At 37.9% G+C, this 18,099-nt stretch overlaps 1 protein-coding gene and 1 long non-coding RNA gene across 6 annotated transcripts; one reads left to right on the forward strand and one right to left on the reverse strand.

The window, feature by feature from the left end:
• The first annotated feature begins 713 nt into the window (after nt 1-713).
• On the forward strand, nt 714-16,441 carry mus81 (MUS81 structure-specific endonuclease subunit). Of its 4 annotated transcripts, none has more exons than XM_023293678.3 (17): nt 714-787; nt 1,021-1,165; nt 4,360-4,489; nt 4,890-4,975; nt 5,944-6,084; nt 6,371-6,451; nt 6,715-6,806; nt 7,355-7,519; nt 7,592-7,756; nt 7,905-8,032; nt 9,070-9,182; nt 9,411-9,530; nt 10,855-10,950; nt 11,210-11,338; nt 11,420-11,523; nt 15,229-15,312; nt 16,198-16,441. In XM_023293678.3, the coding sequence occupies exons 2-17, from the start codon at nt 1,025-1,027 to the stop codon at nt 16,262-16,264; spliced, it is 1,842 nt and encodes a 613-aa protein (XP_023149446.2). In that variant the 5' UTR covers nt 714-787; nt 1,021-1,024; the 3' UTR covers nt 16,265-16,441. The 4 variants fall into 4 exon arrangements, with proteins under 4 accessions (XP_023149446.2, XP_023149445.2, XP_035796602.2 ...); XM_023293677.3 differs by having other exon boundaries at nt 726-787; nt 908-1,165; XM_035940709.2 differs by having other exon boundaries at nt 756-787; nt 981-1,165.
• LOC129348147 (uncharacterized) lies at nt 2,613-13,964 on the reverse strand. 2 transcript variants are annotated; one of them, XR_008600618.1, is made up of 2 exons: nt 13,055-13,964; nt 2,613-4,931 (listed from the first exon to the last, which is right to left on the reverse strand). It is a non-coding gene; the product is annotated as an uncharacterized LOC129348147 (long non-coding RNA). The 2 variants fall into 2 exon arrangements; XR_008600619.1 differs by having other exon boundaries at nt 2,613-4,994.
• Nucleotides 16,442-18,099: the final 1,658 nt, after the last annotated feature.

Below are 18,099 nucleotides of genomic sequence, written 5' to 3' on the forward strand. Positions count from 1 at the left end.
TAACATCAGTAGAATTTGATGTATAGCACGTATGGCAAGACGAGGTTCCAGTTTTTAGATATTCTGACAAAAATTATGCCTGAAATGACAAAAACTTTGTCCAAAATTAATTAAAATGTGTCTAAAATTTCTGGAAGCTCATCCAAAATTAGGAAAGAATTGCCCAAAAAGACAACAATGACTAATTATTTGATCTGAAAAAGGGGGAAAAAGTGCAAAACCTTCAACTGAGGGTGGTATTGTGTCCTCAGAAACTTCCTGTGAGAGTGTGTGTGTATATGTATGTATGTATGTATGTATGTATGAATGTGTGTGTGTATGTGTGTATGTATGTACAGTCTTTCATCAATATTTTATAAATTTGTGAGGCGCCATCAGTAAGATCTGATGTGTGGAAAGTTTGACTGGACAAGTTTCCAGTTTTTAGATATTTTGACCTAAATTTGCCCAAAAATGACTCAAAATGTGTCCAAAATTACATGAAATGAGGAAAAGACTGATGCAAAATGGTACTTTATTTTATTGACTTTGCATTAATCTTTCTGAATGTGCAGAATAAATTTATATAAACTGTAACTATATTACATATTGAACATATTACAACAAACTAAATCCAGTGTCCAGGTGTTGCCGTACAGTTGATGCCTGTAGTAGCTCATGTGGCCGCTGGGTGTCGCTGTTTGTATTTCGGCGCATTCTTCTGCGCATCACGTCACTGATGTAAACAAGGAAGTGCTCCGTGTCTTTAAACGGAAGGCGGCAGTTGCTGCTAATAACCAGGTGGAAGGTGAGTCGCATTTATTACCACACACTGAAAAATCCATTTTTTTTTCTCTGATAGAACTGCCTGTTAACGCCGTTTGTTGATTCCAACCTTAGCGTCTTGTTTAATAAAACTTTCACACAGAGCTAACTGCTAATTAGCTCCCGTTGGCTAAAGTTCTCATCACGTCGCGGTGAAGCTGCTGTTATTCCCTCAGCCTGCCTGTCATCTCTCCCCGGTCACACACACACACACAGAGGGATGCCTACGTCGGAGCCGGTTCGGCTGGGTCGGAAACGAGCCCTGCCCGCCTGCCCGAACCCACTGTTCCTCCGGTGGCTCACCGAGCTCCGGGACGAGGCGAAGGAGAAAGGACTGAAGACCCAGTACACCTACCAGAAGGTACTTAATGCTCGGTTAACTGTGGTGGGAAGCAGCTCTGATGACACTGAGGTCAAAATGGATCTACAGATTCTGTTTGAGGCTGTTTACATCGGCGTTACGGGCAGGAGTTTCTAATACTGGTGCTCAAAGTTGATTAAAGAAAAACTGGTCCTGAATAAAAAAAAAAAACAAAACAAAAAAAACCCCACCAGATTTAGCGTTTAGACTGTACTGTGTCCAAAACGATCAAAAACTTCACTGAAATGATTCAAGTGAAGAGGAGTCTTCAAAAATGTAGATATTGGAAAATGTTTTCCCTCAGCCAAATATGTCCAAAATGAACCAATTCTTGTCTAAAAAGACACAAAATTCCTCCAAAGTGACAAGCTGACTAAAAGTTTGTCCAAAATTACAAAAAATTGTCTAACATGACAAAAAAGCTGTATCATAGCTAACGCACTATACAGTTTATGAGCTAACGCTATACAAGGTTGGCATACTATTGCTAACATTAACAGACAGGGAGTAAGTTAAGCTAGGTTAGCAGAACTTTAGCAACGCAAATGGAAAGCAACGTCCCTCGTCATGACAGCAAATAGAGTTTAACTGAAACGGGTGACATGAGTCATTATTTCACATCGTTATAAACTTACCTGTCGGTTCAGCCAACTCCCGTAATGTAGCCCGTCTGTAGCCAACTCCCGTAATGTAGCCCGGCTGTAGCCAACTCCCGTAATGTAGCCCGGCTGTAGCCAACTCCCGTAATGTAGCCAACTCCCGTAATGTAGCCAACTCCCGTAATGTAGCCAACTCCCGTAATGTAGCCAACTCCGGTAATGTAGCCCGGCTGTAGCCAACTCCGGTAATGTAGCCCGGCTGTAGCCAACTCCCGTAATGTAGCCCGGCTGTAGCCAACTCCCGTAACGTAGCCCGGCTGTAGCCAACTCCCGTAATGTAGCCCGGCTGTAGCCAACTCCCGTAATGTAGCCCGGCTGTAGCTAACTCCGGTAATGTAGCCCGGCTGTAGCTAACTCCGGTAATGTAGCCCGGCTGTAGCTAACTCCGGTAATGTAGCCCGGCTGTAGCCAACTCCTGAGAAGACAGCGGTGAGGACTGAATGGAGTCAGAGCTCCATGTTGGACAAACGGCGCAAAGACACCATTCAACAGCATTTACTGTTTTATGAGAAACTAAGAATATATCGGCGTTTAATTGGCCAAACTCCGGCCGACTATAGTTATTTTTGAAGAGGGCTATAATCGGCCAGTTTAATCAGCAGGGCCCTACCGTTTACCATCTTCCATTTGGAGTCGCTTGGTTCTGCCACTACCGCATAAACTGCCCATTTGCGCATGCGCGACGGTAAGTCTACTTGGACAAACTGTCCAAAAGCGTTGCAGATGCGTTAATTCGTGTTAAACCTGACACCACTGATCAAACGTTGAACGAAACGGACAACAGGGAATATAGATGATTAATATTAATATTTATTGTTGACAGTACAAAAGATCATAAAGTCACAATCCCATTTATCTGAACAGGGTCTAATCGATACCATTGAGACTGATTACACATGAGCCCGATGAACCTAAGGTAAAAAATAAAAATCACTTCACTCTGAAAATACCACTGCATATCAAACAGCACTACATTCAATTCACACTTGCATCTGGTCTCAAAGTTACCGAGATCAAGGCTGATTATTACTTGCAGCGGCTCTAAATAGGGAAGTGAATAACACAAACCAAAACAATTAAAATAGAGTTAGTCCGCTGTCACATGATGCACCCAGGTCTGTTCATCCATGGGTCCTGCAAGGCTGAGTGGATGAACTCAAATTAATAAGACCTACAAACAAAACCCAAAAAAGGACAGCAAGAGACAGTGCAACTAAGATGGACCGTCACTGTAAAGCACAAACAATAAAAATGCAATTTGATTAAATGAAAAATAAACATATCCAAAGCAGAATAAAAACACCTTTTAATAAACATCCTTTAAAAGCACGCAGTAGGAATTCCCTCACCTCATAAAACTGTGTGGTCCCACTGCAACATTCAAAAACACCATTAGAAAAGGCACATCTAAAGGTTTGTAGAGAAACTACCTCTATAAGATAAACTAACGGGCATCTTACCACAAATCACCGGTGACGCCTCGCGTCTCTCTGGCCTCGCACAGACAATCATCAGCACCTGCCTACTTAATTTTATCATTGCCTGCCCCAATCAGAGGCAGACAGCCGAGTACCACCAGGTGCCACTAGTTACACTGCGTTAACTTTTTATCAGATTAATCATGATGATGGATTAATATGCATTAATTTTGACAGCCCGATTAAAAATGTGTCCGAAATTATCAAAAAGTTCTTTAAAATGACTCAAGTGAAGAGGAGTCTTCAAGAAAATAAACATATTGGAAAATTATTAGAAGTTTTCCCTCAACTAAATGTGTCCAAAATGACCCAATTCTGGTCTAAAAAGACAAAAACGTCTCTAAAGTGACTCAAAACCAGAGAAAGTGAATCATGTCTATTAGATGATTCTGGTATCTTCTGTGTGTAAAAATGCTCCTTTCATTGTCTAGAACTTGTTCTGACCAACCACCTATCACACATGCTGATATGAGCCTGGAAAGTTTACCCACAATGCACTGTCTAAAGTTTTCTCTGGGGAATTGTCAGAAAACAGAAACACATCCGTGTCCAAAATGCCTTAAAATTCCGCAAAAATGATTCAAAAATGTTGAAAATTAGTCCTAAAATTAAAATTTCTACAGGACAGAAACACTAGTTTCTATGACTCTATGTCATAGACATTAAACTGCTGCAGTTTTACTGTTCAAACTACGATACATCCCATAATACTGATGCCCAGTTGGTTATGCAGAAAATTAACAAAATCAGATTTAGTCTGTAGACTGTGACACCTGGAGTAGATGCAAAACTGCCAAAATGACTCCAAAATTTACGAAGATTAGTGAAAAATCATCCAAACTGACTCAAAAATGATCCAGAACTTTTTGAAGCTCGTCTAAAATGACTTTAAATTTGTTTAAAAAGACTCCAACATTGACAAAATGACTCAAAACTGTAGAAAATAGTTAAAATTTGTCTTTGTTTTTAAAATACAATCAGAAAAGGAAAAATATGTAAGAAGTCGCCAGAAAAGCTGATTATTTACCTTTATTTGTGTGTTTCTGTCTTTTTGCAGGCCATCAACTCTTTGAATAAATATCCGCTGCCACTGCGAAACGCCAAAGAGGCAAAGATCCTGCAGAACTTTGGAGACGGCATCTGTAAAATACTGGATGAAAAGCTGCAGCGGCACTATCGAGAGAACGGTGAGCAACAGATGAAGTGAGGTTTTATGGAGCGGTTGCCATAGTTACAACGCACAACATGACACAAAAACTAAAAAGATATTACAGAGAACCTGAAAACAGACAAGTTAAGGGGTAAAATGTTTCTGTAAATGCAGCAGAAAGTGCCCAGATTACTGGTATAGCGACAGAAAAAAAATTACATAAAGGATGATAATATGCTAAAAGAGAAATTGTTTGTATTGTTTCACCACAACCGTGTGAAATAAAAATAGACACAAAATCTGGTTTGTTTGATGAAGAGCCTCCTAAAATTACTGCAGCTAAATAATCAGCTGATTCTGAAGTTGTCCAGGGGGAAGTTTGTTCATGTTTGGTTGGTTTTCTACAGATTGAGCCTCCAAGTTTTGTTCCGTTTCAGGTGCAGACGCTCAGATCCACTCGGTCCCTGAAGCAGCGCCTCCTGCAGGCAGAACAGACAACAACAGCATGGCTCCGTCCAGGAAGGTAAACGGGACAGCTGAGTCTAGTTAAAGTTAGTTAAGTTAGTTAGTCAAGTTTCTCCTTAAAACAGACTTTTATCAGAGGGCATTTCCTGATGACACCTGAGTTTGAATCTTATTCTTAATTATGATATTTTGGGACCTGGAACTTGTCAGACTTTAACCCATCAGATTCTACTGATGTTAGAGCCTCAACAGTTGGTGAAATGTGGACCAAAGACTGGATTTTAGTACAAATATGGATCCATCCATTTATAGACACTTACAGGAACTTTCTGGGGACATAATACCATCCTTGCTTGAATATTTTCTACTTTTTTCCATTTTCAAAGGTCAATAATTATCTTTTTAGTAATTTATTGACATTTTTTTTCCCTCATTTGGGACAAATTTCAAATCATTTTGGAAATATCTCAATTCATTTCAGCCATTTTAACTTCTACTTTTAAATCCACTTCTGATAATTTAGTTTTATTTTGCTGCCCTGTTAAGCATTTTGTAACTTGGATTTTGCTCTATAAATAAAGATTATTAATGAATAACACCATATATCTGCAGACCAAGACACATTTTACACAAGTGCTCACTTCATAAAATTTTAAATACATATTTTTGACACACAGAAGAGAGTTTAGAGGTTTCATCAAAGCAACTTTAACCAGCCAGAAGTAATTTCTCAACATTTTATATAGTTTTTAACAAAAAGATAAGATAAAGATAAGATAAAGATAAAGTTCTTTATTTCTCCCCACTCCAGGGGAAATTTACATTGTTACAGCAGCTTTATTTACAATATATACAAAGGTGAAAAAAATATAAAAAAATAACAAACTGTTATTTCACACAATATTGCTGTTTGTATTGACTTATTTTTGACTTAAATAGTGAATATTCTGAATGTAGAAGCTTATTTATGAGGTATAATGTAGGTTTTGGTCATTTAAATGTGGTTATATTCTTGTTTTTTTGTAGAAGAACACAGCAGGTGATGGAGGGAAGGCCAGAGAAACATCAGAAGGGAAGAAGAAGAAGAAGAAGAAGAAGAGGGAGTATGTTCCTCAGAGGAGGTCTGGAGGATACGCTGTCCTGCTCACTCTGTACCGACAGTCACAGGTTAGCCGAGGTGTTTCTCTGGTCATTTTGTCTGTTTTTTGTGTCATTATGTGGTTGTTTTGTGGCAATATGTAATCATTTTCTGCCTCTTTGTGGTTGATTCTTTAGTCATTTTGTGCTGGTTTTATTCCCCCTCAAGTTAATTTTCTTTGCAATTTTATGGTGGTTTTCTGTGTTTGTGGTTGAATTGTTTATTTTCGTGTTTCTGTGTGGTGATTTTTTAAATATATTTTTTTACTCCCACATCTCTAAATCTCTGGGTATCCTTGTTGTCATCTCTCTTTAGATCCCGGGCAGTAAAGGTTTTATGTTTAAGCTCGAACTACAAACTGAAGCTCAGCCTCTCTGTGATAAATCTTTTGCTGTGGTGAGTTTTACATTAACCTCTGCTTCAACACTCCTTCTCAGATCAGCAGATATTTAGAACAGTTTCTGCTCTACTATCTTGGATTTACTAGAATTTTTCAAAGCATCAAACATGGAAAGTTACAAAGATTATCTTGACCTATCCTTTAATTTATGATAAAAGGATTACAGATGATTAAGCAGAAGCCTCTGATGATTTGAGATGGACTAAACCTGGTCGTCTTCTACATAAATTCAGATTTATTTCTATATTTTGTGTGTCAGCAGCCTGATCTGGGCAGTAAATACACAGCCTGGTCTTCAGTCAGCACTCTGATCCAGAAAAACCTGCTCATTAAGACTCACACTCCTGCAAGGTACGACACAACAAAGATACAAAATGTGCTTATGTTTATTTTTTTTTAATTACTATTAATTGGAATGTTGCCTTTTTGCCTGTAGAACCATGAGGGTGAGTAGGATCTGATGTTTTTGCTGCACATCATGCATTTATAGGAACTTTTAGGCTGTTGAGAAGTTCTGTCAGAGCAAAATACACTGTGTATTACTACTGTGGTTGTTTTATGTCTCTTTGTGGTCATGTTTTTTCCATTTGTGGTGGTGATGTGCCTCTTCGTGGTCTTTTTACATCTGTTTATGAGAATTTATAGGCAGTTAATAAGTTCTCTCTCATGGCAAAGTATTTTTATTCTATCTTTGTGGTCGTTTTGCTTGTATTTGTGGTGTTTTTTATATGGAATGACCTCATTGGTCATGGTGGAGTTTGGGTTATTCACTGGGATTCACAGAAAGGCTGTATTTAATCCAACGTTGCAGTTGTTAGCCAGTGAACATGCAGTTCCTTTGAGGTGATTGTTGCCTCAGTGCTGCTCCTGAATCAGCTCTTTAATCCTCTGTGTTTCAGGTATTCTCTGACAGAAGAAGGTCTGGCTTTGGCCGAGCGTCTGGCGGCAGCAGAACAAGAAACTAAAGTCTGTTCAGGAGGGGATGAAGGGGAGGAAGAGGAGGGTCCAGGAGTGGTCGACCTGACTGCTAGTGATGAAGGAGAGGAGGAGGAGGAGAGAATACAGTGAGCGGACTCCAACTAATCTTGTTTTTCTCTTGTTCCCTTCAGATCAAACTGACCCTGTTCTCCTCTTAGTCCGACAGTCAGAGCTGTTGGCCAGACGAGCAGCGACGTGGACGCTTTGTGTTCATCAGAAAAACCTCAAAATTCACAGGCAACCAGCAGAAATCCGAGTGGAGGATGTCTGCTACCTGGAACCTACGAAATTATACTCTGTGTGGACTTTATTGAGACCACTGGGTAAGACAGATTAATTTAGGACCTTAATAACTCTACTTTATTGGATTTCAGGCAGTTTAAGACCCTCTATCTGTATGAATCACATAACTGCACTGCAATTAAACATGTTTATTGTCTGTTTGTTTCACGTCATGTCGGCTTGTTGCAGCGGCAGCCACCACCGTAAGCAGGAGCTGGTCAAAGAACTGCAGAGAAACGGAGTCAACTTTGACGTCAGGAAGCTCAATGTTGGTGACTTCCTGTGGGTGGCTCGGGAAAAAGTCACACCCGTTCCAGGTAAACGCACACAACAATGCAAACTAGACAAAGAGTCTGAGAGAAACCTGCACAAACATCCAGCATGTGTAAGAATCAAACTTAAAAAATTCAACTCTCCGGCACCAAATCCACCGTTTATTCACACCTATTCTTCTCCCTACTTTCCTGTCTGCCTCTACTGACCTATCTAATAAAGCCAACAAAAGGCCCTAAAAAAGTTCGCCAAGTTGCCGACAACGTGGTGTACTTTATTCGTAAACAAGCCGATATTCTCACAAAAGCATGTTCCAAATGTTTCGACCTGCAAAAGCCAGAAGTTTAGCCACTAAAACAAACTTAATTAGCATTTTCAGCAGAGCTTATTACCGATGGACCGACTGCAGAGGCAGGAGACACCAGACTGAGAACAAAACATGGGACGCTTCCGTTTCATCCGCTCCCCGTTGGAAATAAATAATGCATTTGTAAACAAGAAAAGCACTCAGACAGCGTGAATGACTCCACTGTTCAGTTGATCTACATGATGTGCTAGCTCAAAAACGTTCATCATGTCTTCTTATAGATGCAGTAGTTTTGGGTTCTTTTGTTCAGACATAAGGTGAATAGATAGATGTTGATTACCTTGACAGTTTCAGTGAAAGCTCTCACCTTCTTCAGAAGCGTCTCACTGACAGCGAGGCGTGCTGAGAGGGCCATGAACAAGGATGAGAGGGGCTTCATGCTCTCCTACACCAGGGACACTCCACTCCAGAGGAAATAGGACGGCGGGGGTTGCAGCATGCCTGGTGGGATGGTCGGGTCCGTTGGGCTCACCACGACATGCCATTACGGCGTGGGCGTGGTCGGCCCGGTGATTCTGGCCGCTCTACTGGGCATGCTGCTAATGCCGGCTGTCAAAATCTGCTGGCTGACATGTCACGCTGTCAGTGAGACGCTTCAGAGGAAGGAGAGAGATTTCACCGAAACTGTCAAGGTAATCAGCATCCATCTATTCACCTTATGTCTGAACAAAAGAACTCAAAACTACTGCCTGATGTGACATCTGTGGTATACAGGTCAGCTGCGACTCCCTGCTGGCAGAGAACTGGTCCTGGATTATATAATAGAGAGGAAGAGGATGGACGACCTGTGTGGGAGCATCATCGACGGACGCTTCAGAGAGCAGAAGGTCAGAGTGCTGCTTAAACTACTACTACTATTATTATTACTAAACAGGATGACCTGACATAGCATGAATCATTTAAAGGAGAACATCTGTATACAGGTGTCTGGAAATGTTGCTGCAGATGTGGAAGCTGCTCAAACATCTGCTGAAGCTGTTCGATTGGTAATTATCACTTGAAGCTGACAGGTTTGAAAATGAAAACTGATCTTTTCTCCGTCTTCCCTCCATCAGTTCCGACTGAAGCGCTGTGGACTTCGCCGGCCAATTTATTTAGTGGAGGAATGCGGGACGGCTGCTTCTCACCTGAGTTTACCTGAAGCTACACTGCAGCAGGCCATCATCAACACTCAGGTACCACACCAGGAGCTCATGTCATCATACTGATATCAACATGCAAAAACTAACATCCACCAACCAGCCACAACCTGTATAATACACAAAAAGCTCCTCTCTGATTGGTCGAGATCTTGTAGTTTCACGCAGTAAGCAGCAGATCCCTTAGTACAGCCGGGAGGCTTCCATGAACCGTAAACGTTCCAGCGGATTATAATCTGAGTCGACACCTTGAACTCTTGGTCGTGTTCCTCTAACTATTCCTGAACAGTGTTTGCAGGGTAGCAGGAAGCTTTAACATTTTGGAAGAGGCCGTGTAGCAACGTTTTTGAAAATGAAATATGAAAAATCTAACATTTCAGCTTCATCAGTCTGTTAAAATGACGGCATTCTGTCATCAGTAAAACAACAAAACTAACAAAATCCAGCAAAAAAGTGTCTGAACAAGTTGTCATTTTCAAAAAACTGACAATAAAACAACAAATATCTGTAGAGTTTTTTCTAATTTAGATGATTTAAATACAGTAAAACAGTTTAACTTTACAACAAATTACTATTTATAGAAGTACAGACTTCTGATGTGGACGTTATTTACAGTTTTGGTCTGTTTCTTTTACAGTTTTTTTCTGCAATTTTACTAGATATCATCCGTAATTTAACAAAACAGGGAAAATCTGTAAAATATCAGTTAATTGCTAAAAGAAAACACACGTTTCTGAAACTAATATTGCACCAACTATAAAGAGAAGTGATTTTTCAGGTTACATTGACAACAGTGAGAGGCTCCACCTGGTGGAAGAACCAGGTACTACAGCTGATCTATGACACGTTTACTGATATGACTTTCTTCTTCTGCCTGATCAATAAATATATTGATTCCTTCCTTTCTAGTTATAATATTGTGTCTCTGCTCCACTGGTTCTCCTTTTTTGGCTATTTTTCAATTTAAAAATCTGCTGATACCTGTACTTTTACTGCAGGTTGAGAGTTTTACTAAAAAAATCTGTCATTTGAATCTTTATTACTCATATTTATGCAAGTCATCATTTTCTTTTTCAGCATATTTAAAACTAGAATTGCTTTGTTAAACTGTTTTATGTTAAAAATAAGATAACAATTTGTGTTACTAATTAATCAAACATTTAAATATTGGGGCTGAGATACTACAGAGTCATTTATGGTGTAATTTTATCCCAATATTTTACATATTAGAGATTAAAACGCTTAAAAAATTATGTATAACACTCTTTCATTCCTCTATAGAATCAATAGAAGAATTAATAACCAGCTGATGATGTGATTTAGTGTGTGTCTTTGTGTACTCATTGTTGGTCTTTGTTAGGTGATCGATGGCTTCTTTGTGAAGAGAGTTCAGGATGTAAGAGAATCGGCAGCTTATCTCACCGTCATGACACGGTTCCTGAACAAACTCTACCAGGTACAAACACTCTCTGAAAAAACAGAGGTGGGTCCAAATGTATCACTTTTTAATGGACTTTTTCATCATTTCTGAACCTCATCACTTCATCAGTGATAAATCTGGACCCACCTCTATGGACTTCAAGGACCTGAAACTCTGAAAATATTCATAGTATGAAGATAGAACCTTGCTTTGATTAAATAAAGTTACTGTAGATATAGAATCAGCTGATTGTCCAGATTTTAATAACCTTAAATGACAACGTTTGGTCCTTCAGAACCGGACCCTGACGTGTCGGTCCAGAGAGCTGGAGGGGGATGTGAGCGCTGATGAGGAGGAGAGAGGAATCCCCTCCAGCTCTCTCATCTCTTTTGCAGAGTTCAACCACGGCGCATTAAAAAACAAGGTTTGTGGACACACAAGTCTGAACGAAAACATCACCAGACACTTTCTAAAATCAACACTGTGTTCGTTTGGATCTCCTCAGTGTCAGACGGTGAGGGAGGTGTTTGCCAGACAGTTGATGCAGATCAGCGGTTTGTCTGGAGACAAAGCAGCGGCGATCCTGGAGCACTACAGCACTCCACACAGGTAACTCTCATCAGGTGTTCTTTATTACGGGCAGCTTGGTTTGGCTTTCACTCTTATCATCAGTCATGTCAAAATGTTCTGGCTGAAATTTGACTATCCATTTTAATGCCTCAGTACCTCCAGAAACAAAAGTCCCACAGACATAAAATGTGGTGAGAACACAGACAGAACAGAATACATCAGAAAAACTGAATGGATCCAGAAGAGGACACATTTTGAATTATCGGTCCTTGAAAATGGAAGAAAATGCAAAGAAATGTGCAAAATGACTCAATATTTGTCAAAAAATTAAACTTATCCAAAAATCTGTACAAAATTATGTAAAATTACTCAAAAATTATCCAGAATGAGTAAAAAAAAAAGCTGAAAAATTATTGTTGGTACTTGAAAATGGAAAAAAATGCAAATCTTTCACACTTCAGTGCTACTGTGTCTGCAGAAAGTTCCTCTAAGTGTCTATAAATGGATGGATCCATACTTCTACTAAATTACAGACTTTGGTCAACATTTCTCCAACTTTTGAGGCTCTAACATCAATAGATTCTGATGTGTAGCAAGGATGACAATACAAGGTTCCAGTTTCAGGTCCTCAAAATATCTCGTAATTGTCAATGACTTGAAATATGTCCAAAATACCTTAACATTCTGCAGAAATGATTCAAAAACGTTTAAAATTAAACCAAAAATTGCTTAAAATTGTCCAGAAATTATTCAAAAATGTCCAAAATGGGTCCTAGAATGACTTGAAGTTGTTCAAAATGACTGAAAACTGTTCAAATTGTTCAAATTTAGACAAAATTGTCTAAAAAATACTCAATATTGTCTAAATTAACAATAATTAATAATTTTTGTCCACTAAAATGGAAAAGTGCAAACTTTTTTTGTTAAAGTTGGTATCATGGCCCCATAAAGTTCCTCTAAGTGTGTAATGGATGGATCCATATTTCTACTAAAATCCAGTCTTTGGTCAACATTTCACCAACTTTTCAGGCTCTAACATCAGTCGAATCTGATTGTTGCAAGGATGACAAGACAAGGTTCCAATTCCAAGTTGCAAAATGTCTCATAATAATCCTTCATTATTTGAAACGTGTCCAAAATGCCTTAACATTCTGCAACAGTGATTCAAAAACGTTCAAAATTTTTTTAAAAAATGGCTAAAAATGATTCCAAAAATGTCCAAAATCTGCCCAAAATTACTCAAAATTGTCCAAATTAACAATATTGAATAATTATGACCAGACAAGATTCCAGTTTTTAGATATTTAGACTAAATGCTGATGTGGACAGATACACCTTTAATGAAAGAATACCTGAAAGCAACACCCAAAAACAACAAACAGACTTCTGCGCATGCGCAGCTCCTTTTCCCCTGAATTCTTGCCATTCACACAATTACCTGGTTGACATCAGCTATTAATAACAAGCATTTCAAATCCATAAAACAACGGGATGTTTGCCCATAATCTCCATATAGCTTAAACAATACACCATGAACACCGCCATCCCGAGAGAGAGAGTTTAGACTTACTTTATTTGAAGATGACGTCCAAGTGGGAGGCTAGATTAGCATCCTAGCTGGCTAGCAGGTGCAGCAGTTCAATGTCATTTCCCCGGTTTGATGAACATTCAATTTCATTTGGCTCTGGCACAGGGCAAGCTGCTCAAATCATAATATCCAGCATTATTCCAGGCCTGGTCAGTGTTGCCAGTTCAGTGTAGCACATCCTTCATTTTGTCCCATTCGCTTTGAAAAACACAAACTATTTTCTGTCCGTTCCGTTGCTGAAGCTCCGGTAGCTCAGGTGTTGTTCTGCCGTCGTTTTCTCCTCAAAACAAAGACGTGAGAATAGTTTTAACCTCTCACCCTGCCGGTTAGCCCGCCAGCTAGCTTGAGCACGAAGCATCAATTCTCTGGTTCTACGGAGAGCATTAGCATAGCATTAGCATAGCACAGTAGCATAAGATGGCGGCGGAGCGATCTGCTTTTTGACGTAAATGATTTTATATGGGGAAGCTGACTGCGCATGCGCGAACACACCGTTGCGCTGATATGACAGGTGAACGCAGAGCAGCACTGTGCTCCTTGTGCAGCTTGTCTGCCCGGCCAGGAGGAGGCGGTATTGAGTCACTTTTATTGGGCGATGAAAAGCACAAAGCACTAAATACCGTCACGCTCAAACGATACATTGTTAAAAAAAATTTTTAAAAAAAACGGTGGAAAAATTGTCAAACCATGACGGTAAAAATCTGTAAACTCTAAAACTGTTTGATGCTGTTAATATATGTAACATTGAATCACCGTCAATAACTTAATCAGGAGAAAAATGTTTTTTGTTTAACATTTTTTCTTTTGAAAAAATATATTTCCTAACTCTTGTACAGTTATTTAACCCTGTAAAACCCACTGTTGCAAAAATGCATCAGTTTTATTTTTTGTATTATTATTTTTTATTATTTGTATCTAAATATATATTATTTTTGCCATTTTTTCTATATTTCAATTTTTATATATATATATATATATATATATATATATATATATATATATATATATATATATATATATATATATATATATGATTAGTTTTATTACTTCTATCTAAATACATATATATGATCATTATTTCTATATTTGACTTTTTTTTACTTTTTCAATCATTAGTTTTATTATTTATATCTAAATAAATACACATTAAAAATTTTTAGATATTTGAATTTTACAGATTATATATATTTTTTGTATATTTTTAAATTATTAGTTTTTATTATTTACATACAAATATGTGTGTTTCTTAAAAAAATCCCACTTTTCACAGTTGTGCTGATAATGTAAACATGCTGTAATATTTATAACGCGTAACATGGCGATTTTGCATTAATTTCATGTAAAAAAAACAGTTTGTACCAGTCAAATTAAATTATTTTTGTGTTAATAAAGGACCTATACTTTCATACTTGACAGCTCGAACCAGTTTTTGCTAAAAATACACATATTAAATGTTAAAAACACCAACTGTTGTGCTGATGATAGAAATATTTGTGTAATATCTATAATATATGCAAACTTTGTCAATTTTCAAGTTTTTAAGGGTTAAAATTTTTTTTACTGTAAAATAGGAATGAAGCAGTTTTTTAACTGTAAAATCAACAATATCAATATGTTTCTTTACCTTAAATGTAGAAACAGTTTTAGTGTTTTAATTTTAGTGTTCTGGCGACCACAGCTGTTGGAATTTTACCGTAAAAATAACTCTTTTTTTTGTACAGTTTAGATACTACAGGCTTTAAATTCCAACATGGAAGCAGCTGGTAACTCTGCACATAGAATACCAACTCATATGAACACCAGTTTTTGTGCTCCGATGACCACAAAATAGCAAAAAAAATTGGAACAACAAAACCAAGACACAAAATGAGACTCAGCCAAAGAGAAAATCGTCCGAAAGAGATGCGAAGCAACAAAACTGAGACAAAAAACGGCTGAAGGAAGGAAACAAATGATTGAAACAACAACAGACTTGTAAGTTTGTGCATATAGTGACAATAAATGGACGTCACATCCATCACAGCAGGTTGGAGACTGTTGGATTCTAACTAATGGGCCTCATTGTAATTTTACTGGTTAGATCTGGACCACAACTACACAACAGTGGAGAAGAGATCATTTATTTATTAAACCTCTGTCTGCTCTCTTGTTTTCAGTCTCATGTCGGCCTACGATCGATGCACAAGTGAAGCAGAGAAAGAGAAGCTGCTGTCAACCATCCGATACGGGAAGCTCAAAAGGTTTGTTAACATTCTTCTGGTTGGTAAAAAGTCCAAACAACAACTCACTTCATAAAACATCAACCAAATCTGACCTCCTCAGAATCAGCTGGTTCTTTATCTGCAGTAACTTTCTTTAATGAAGCAAACTTTTACCTTCATACTGTGGATATTTTCAGTTACAGGTCCTTGAAGGACATAGAGGTGGGTCCAGATTTATCAGTTTTTAGCAGAACTTAAATGTAATCTGTTGTAGTGATGAAGTGATGAGGCTCATAAATGATGGAAAAAGTCAATTAAAAATGGCCAATAACTATTAATTATTGTTAATTTGGACAATGTTGAGTCATTTTGGGCAGATTTGAATCATTTTTAGCCATTTTTTGGTTTAATTTGGAACGTTTTAGAATGATTTCTACAGAACATTAAGGCATGTTGGACACGTTTCAAATCATTTTGGACAATTATGAGACATTTTGGGATCTGAAACTGGAACCTTGTCTGGTCAAACTTTCCACACATCAGATTCTACTGATGTTAGAGCCTCAACAGTTGGAGAAATGTGGACCAAAGACTGGATTTTAGTAGAAATATGGATCCATCCATTTATATACATACAGCAACTTTATGGAGACATAATACCAGTCTGGCTTGAATATTTTGTACTTTTTTCCCTTTTCATGGGTCAATAATTGTTCATTTTAGTCATTTTTTGACATTTTTTTGTTGAACTCATTTTGGACATATTTTAAGTCTGTACTTGAAGGGCCTGTAGCTCTGAAAATATTCCTAAAATGAAGGTAGAACTGTGGCTTCATAGCATGACTATTATTAATTCCTGTTCAGCTGTAAATCTGCCTGATGGAGTTGTTTGTGTGATGAAGATTCTATGTTTTGTTTTTTCAGGAACGTGGGTCCGGCTCTGAGCAGAACCGTTTATCAGCTCTACTGCACTCCGGGTCCGCTGTCATGAACGTCACCGCTGAACCGTCATTTAGGGACCTCATTTCTTTGTCTCAAAGATCCTCCTCTAACCTCACAGTGTGAAACTTCCAGAGAAAAACACAATTTACACGCTGATGTAAAAAACGCTGCTATATTTCTGTAAAGAATTTAACTAATGTGCACCAATAAAGTTTGTTATTTTGAATATTACTCTGTTGTTTAAATGCAGAATCGTTTATCTTTCTCTGAGTGCTGGAGCTCGACTGGATCTTTTCCGTCCTTCCACTGAGCGTCTGAGCATTGGTTTCTGCTGGCGTTTGGTTTCTTCTGCAGTTTGAGCTGTCGAGGTGTCAGAGCTTCCACACGGACAGCAGTTAGAACCTGAAGGTAACCTGGAGATGAGAAGAAAAGGTCCTTCATTTAAAACTCATCAGGGGTTCTTTCATTAGAGCCGTTTCAAACCAAATAGACGACTTAAAACTGTCCAAAATGTGTCCTAGAACGACTTCAAATTGTTCAAAATTGCTCCAAATCTGCCCAACATTACTCAAATACATGTCTAAAATACCTCAAAACTAGCAGTTATCACAAGTTCTGTAAAATATGGATGAATTTAGAGAATTTCATCTGCAAATTTTTGTATTTTCACCCTCATTGAAAGCTGTGCAACCATTTTAATGCCTCAGTATCTCTAGAAATAAAACTCCCACAGCCATGACGTGGTGAGAACGCAGACAGAATAGTTTCTAGCAGATCAGAATGATTGAATGGATCCAGCAGAGGACACATTTTTAATTATTGGACCTTGAAAATGGGGGGAAAATGAAAAGAAATTTGCAAAATGACTCAATATTTGTCCAAAAAAATGTCCAAAATTAGTAAAGAATTATCTAAAATTACTGAAAATTGGCCAAAATGACTTCAAATTTATCCAAAATGAGTTAAAAAAAAAAAAACTTGAAAAATTATGAAAAATGAATAATTGTTGGTCCTTACAAATGGAAAAAAAAGTGCAAATCTTTCACACTTTGGTGCTACTGTGTCTGCATAAAGTTCCTGTAAGTGTCTATAAATGGATGGATCCATATTTCTACAAATGGATGGATCCATATTTCTACTAAAATCCAGTCTTTGGACCACATTTCACCAAATGTTGAGGCTCTAACATCAGTAGAATCTGATGTGTGGAAAGTTCCAGGTCACTAAATGTCTCGTAATTGTCCTTAATGATTTGTATAGTGTCTAAAATGCCTCAACATTCTGCAAAAGTGATTCAAAAATGTTCAAAATTAAACCAAAGAATAGCTTAAAATGATCAGAAAATGTCCAAAATCTGTCCTGGAATGACTTAAAATTGCTTTAAATCGACCCCAAATTATTCCAAATGTGTCTAGAATTACTGACAAGTGTCCAAATTAACAATCATTAATCATTTTTGGCTACTGAAAATGGAAAAAGTGCAAACTTTTTTAGTCAAGGTTGGTATTGTGTGCCCAGCATTCCAGTCATTTTTTTCCCCTTGTAAACCATCCTAGACCATTAACTCACGTTGGACGGGTTCTAAACAGTTCAGGAGGATTTTTTTTGAACATGTTCTGGACTAATTTGAGTAATTTCTAGTAATTTTGCACATATTTCAGGTTATTTTTGACAAATTCTGACAACATTTAGAGAACATACTTTATGAGGTCAAATTGGAGTCATTTTGGACACATTTAAAATAATTTTAGGTCAATTCTGAATCATTTTTGGGCATCTTTGAGTCATTTTGTAATTTTACAATTTCTATGTCTTTTAGGACATTTTTCAAGTTATTTTGGGCATTATTTGAGCCATATCGACCATTTCTGGGTGCTTTTGGAC

The sequence above is a fragment of the Amphiprion ocellaris genome, chromosome 23, assembly GCF_022539595.1.
Source record: "Amphiprion ocellaris isolate individual 3 ecotype Okinawa chromosome 23, ASM2253959v1, whole genome shotgun sequence".
NCBI classification, from domain to species: Eukaryota; Metazoa; Chordata; class Actinopteri; family Pomacentridae; genus Amphiprion; species Amphiprion ocellaris.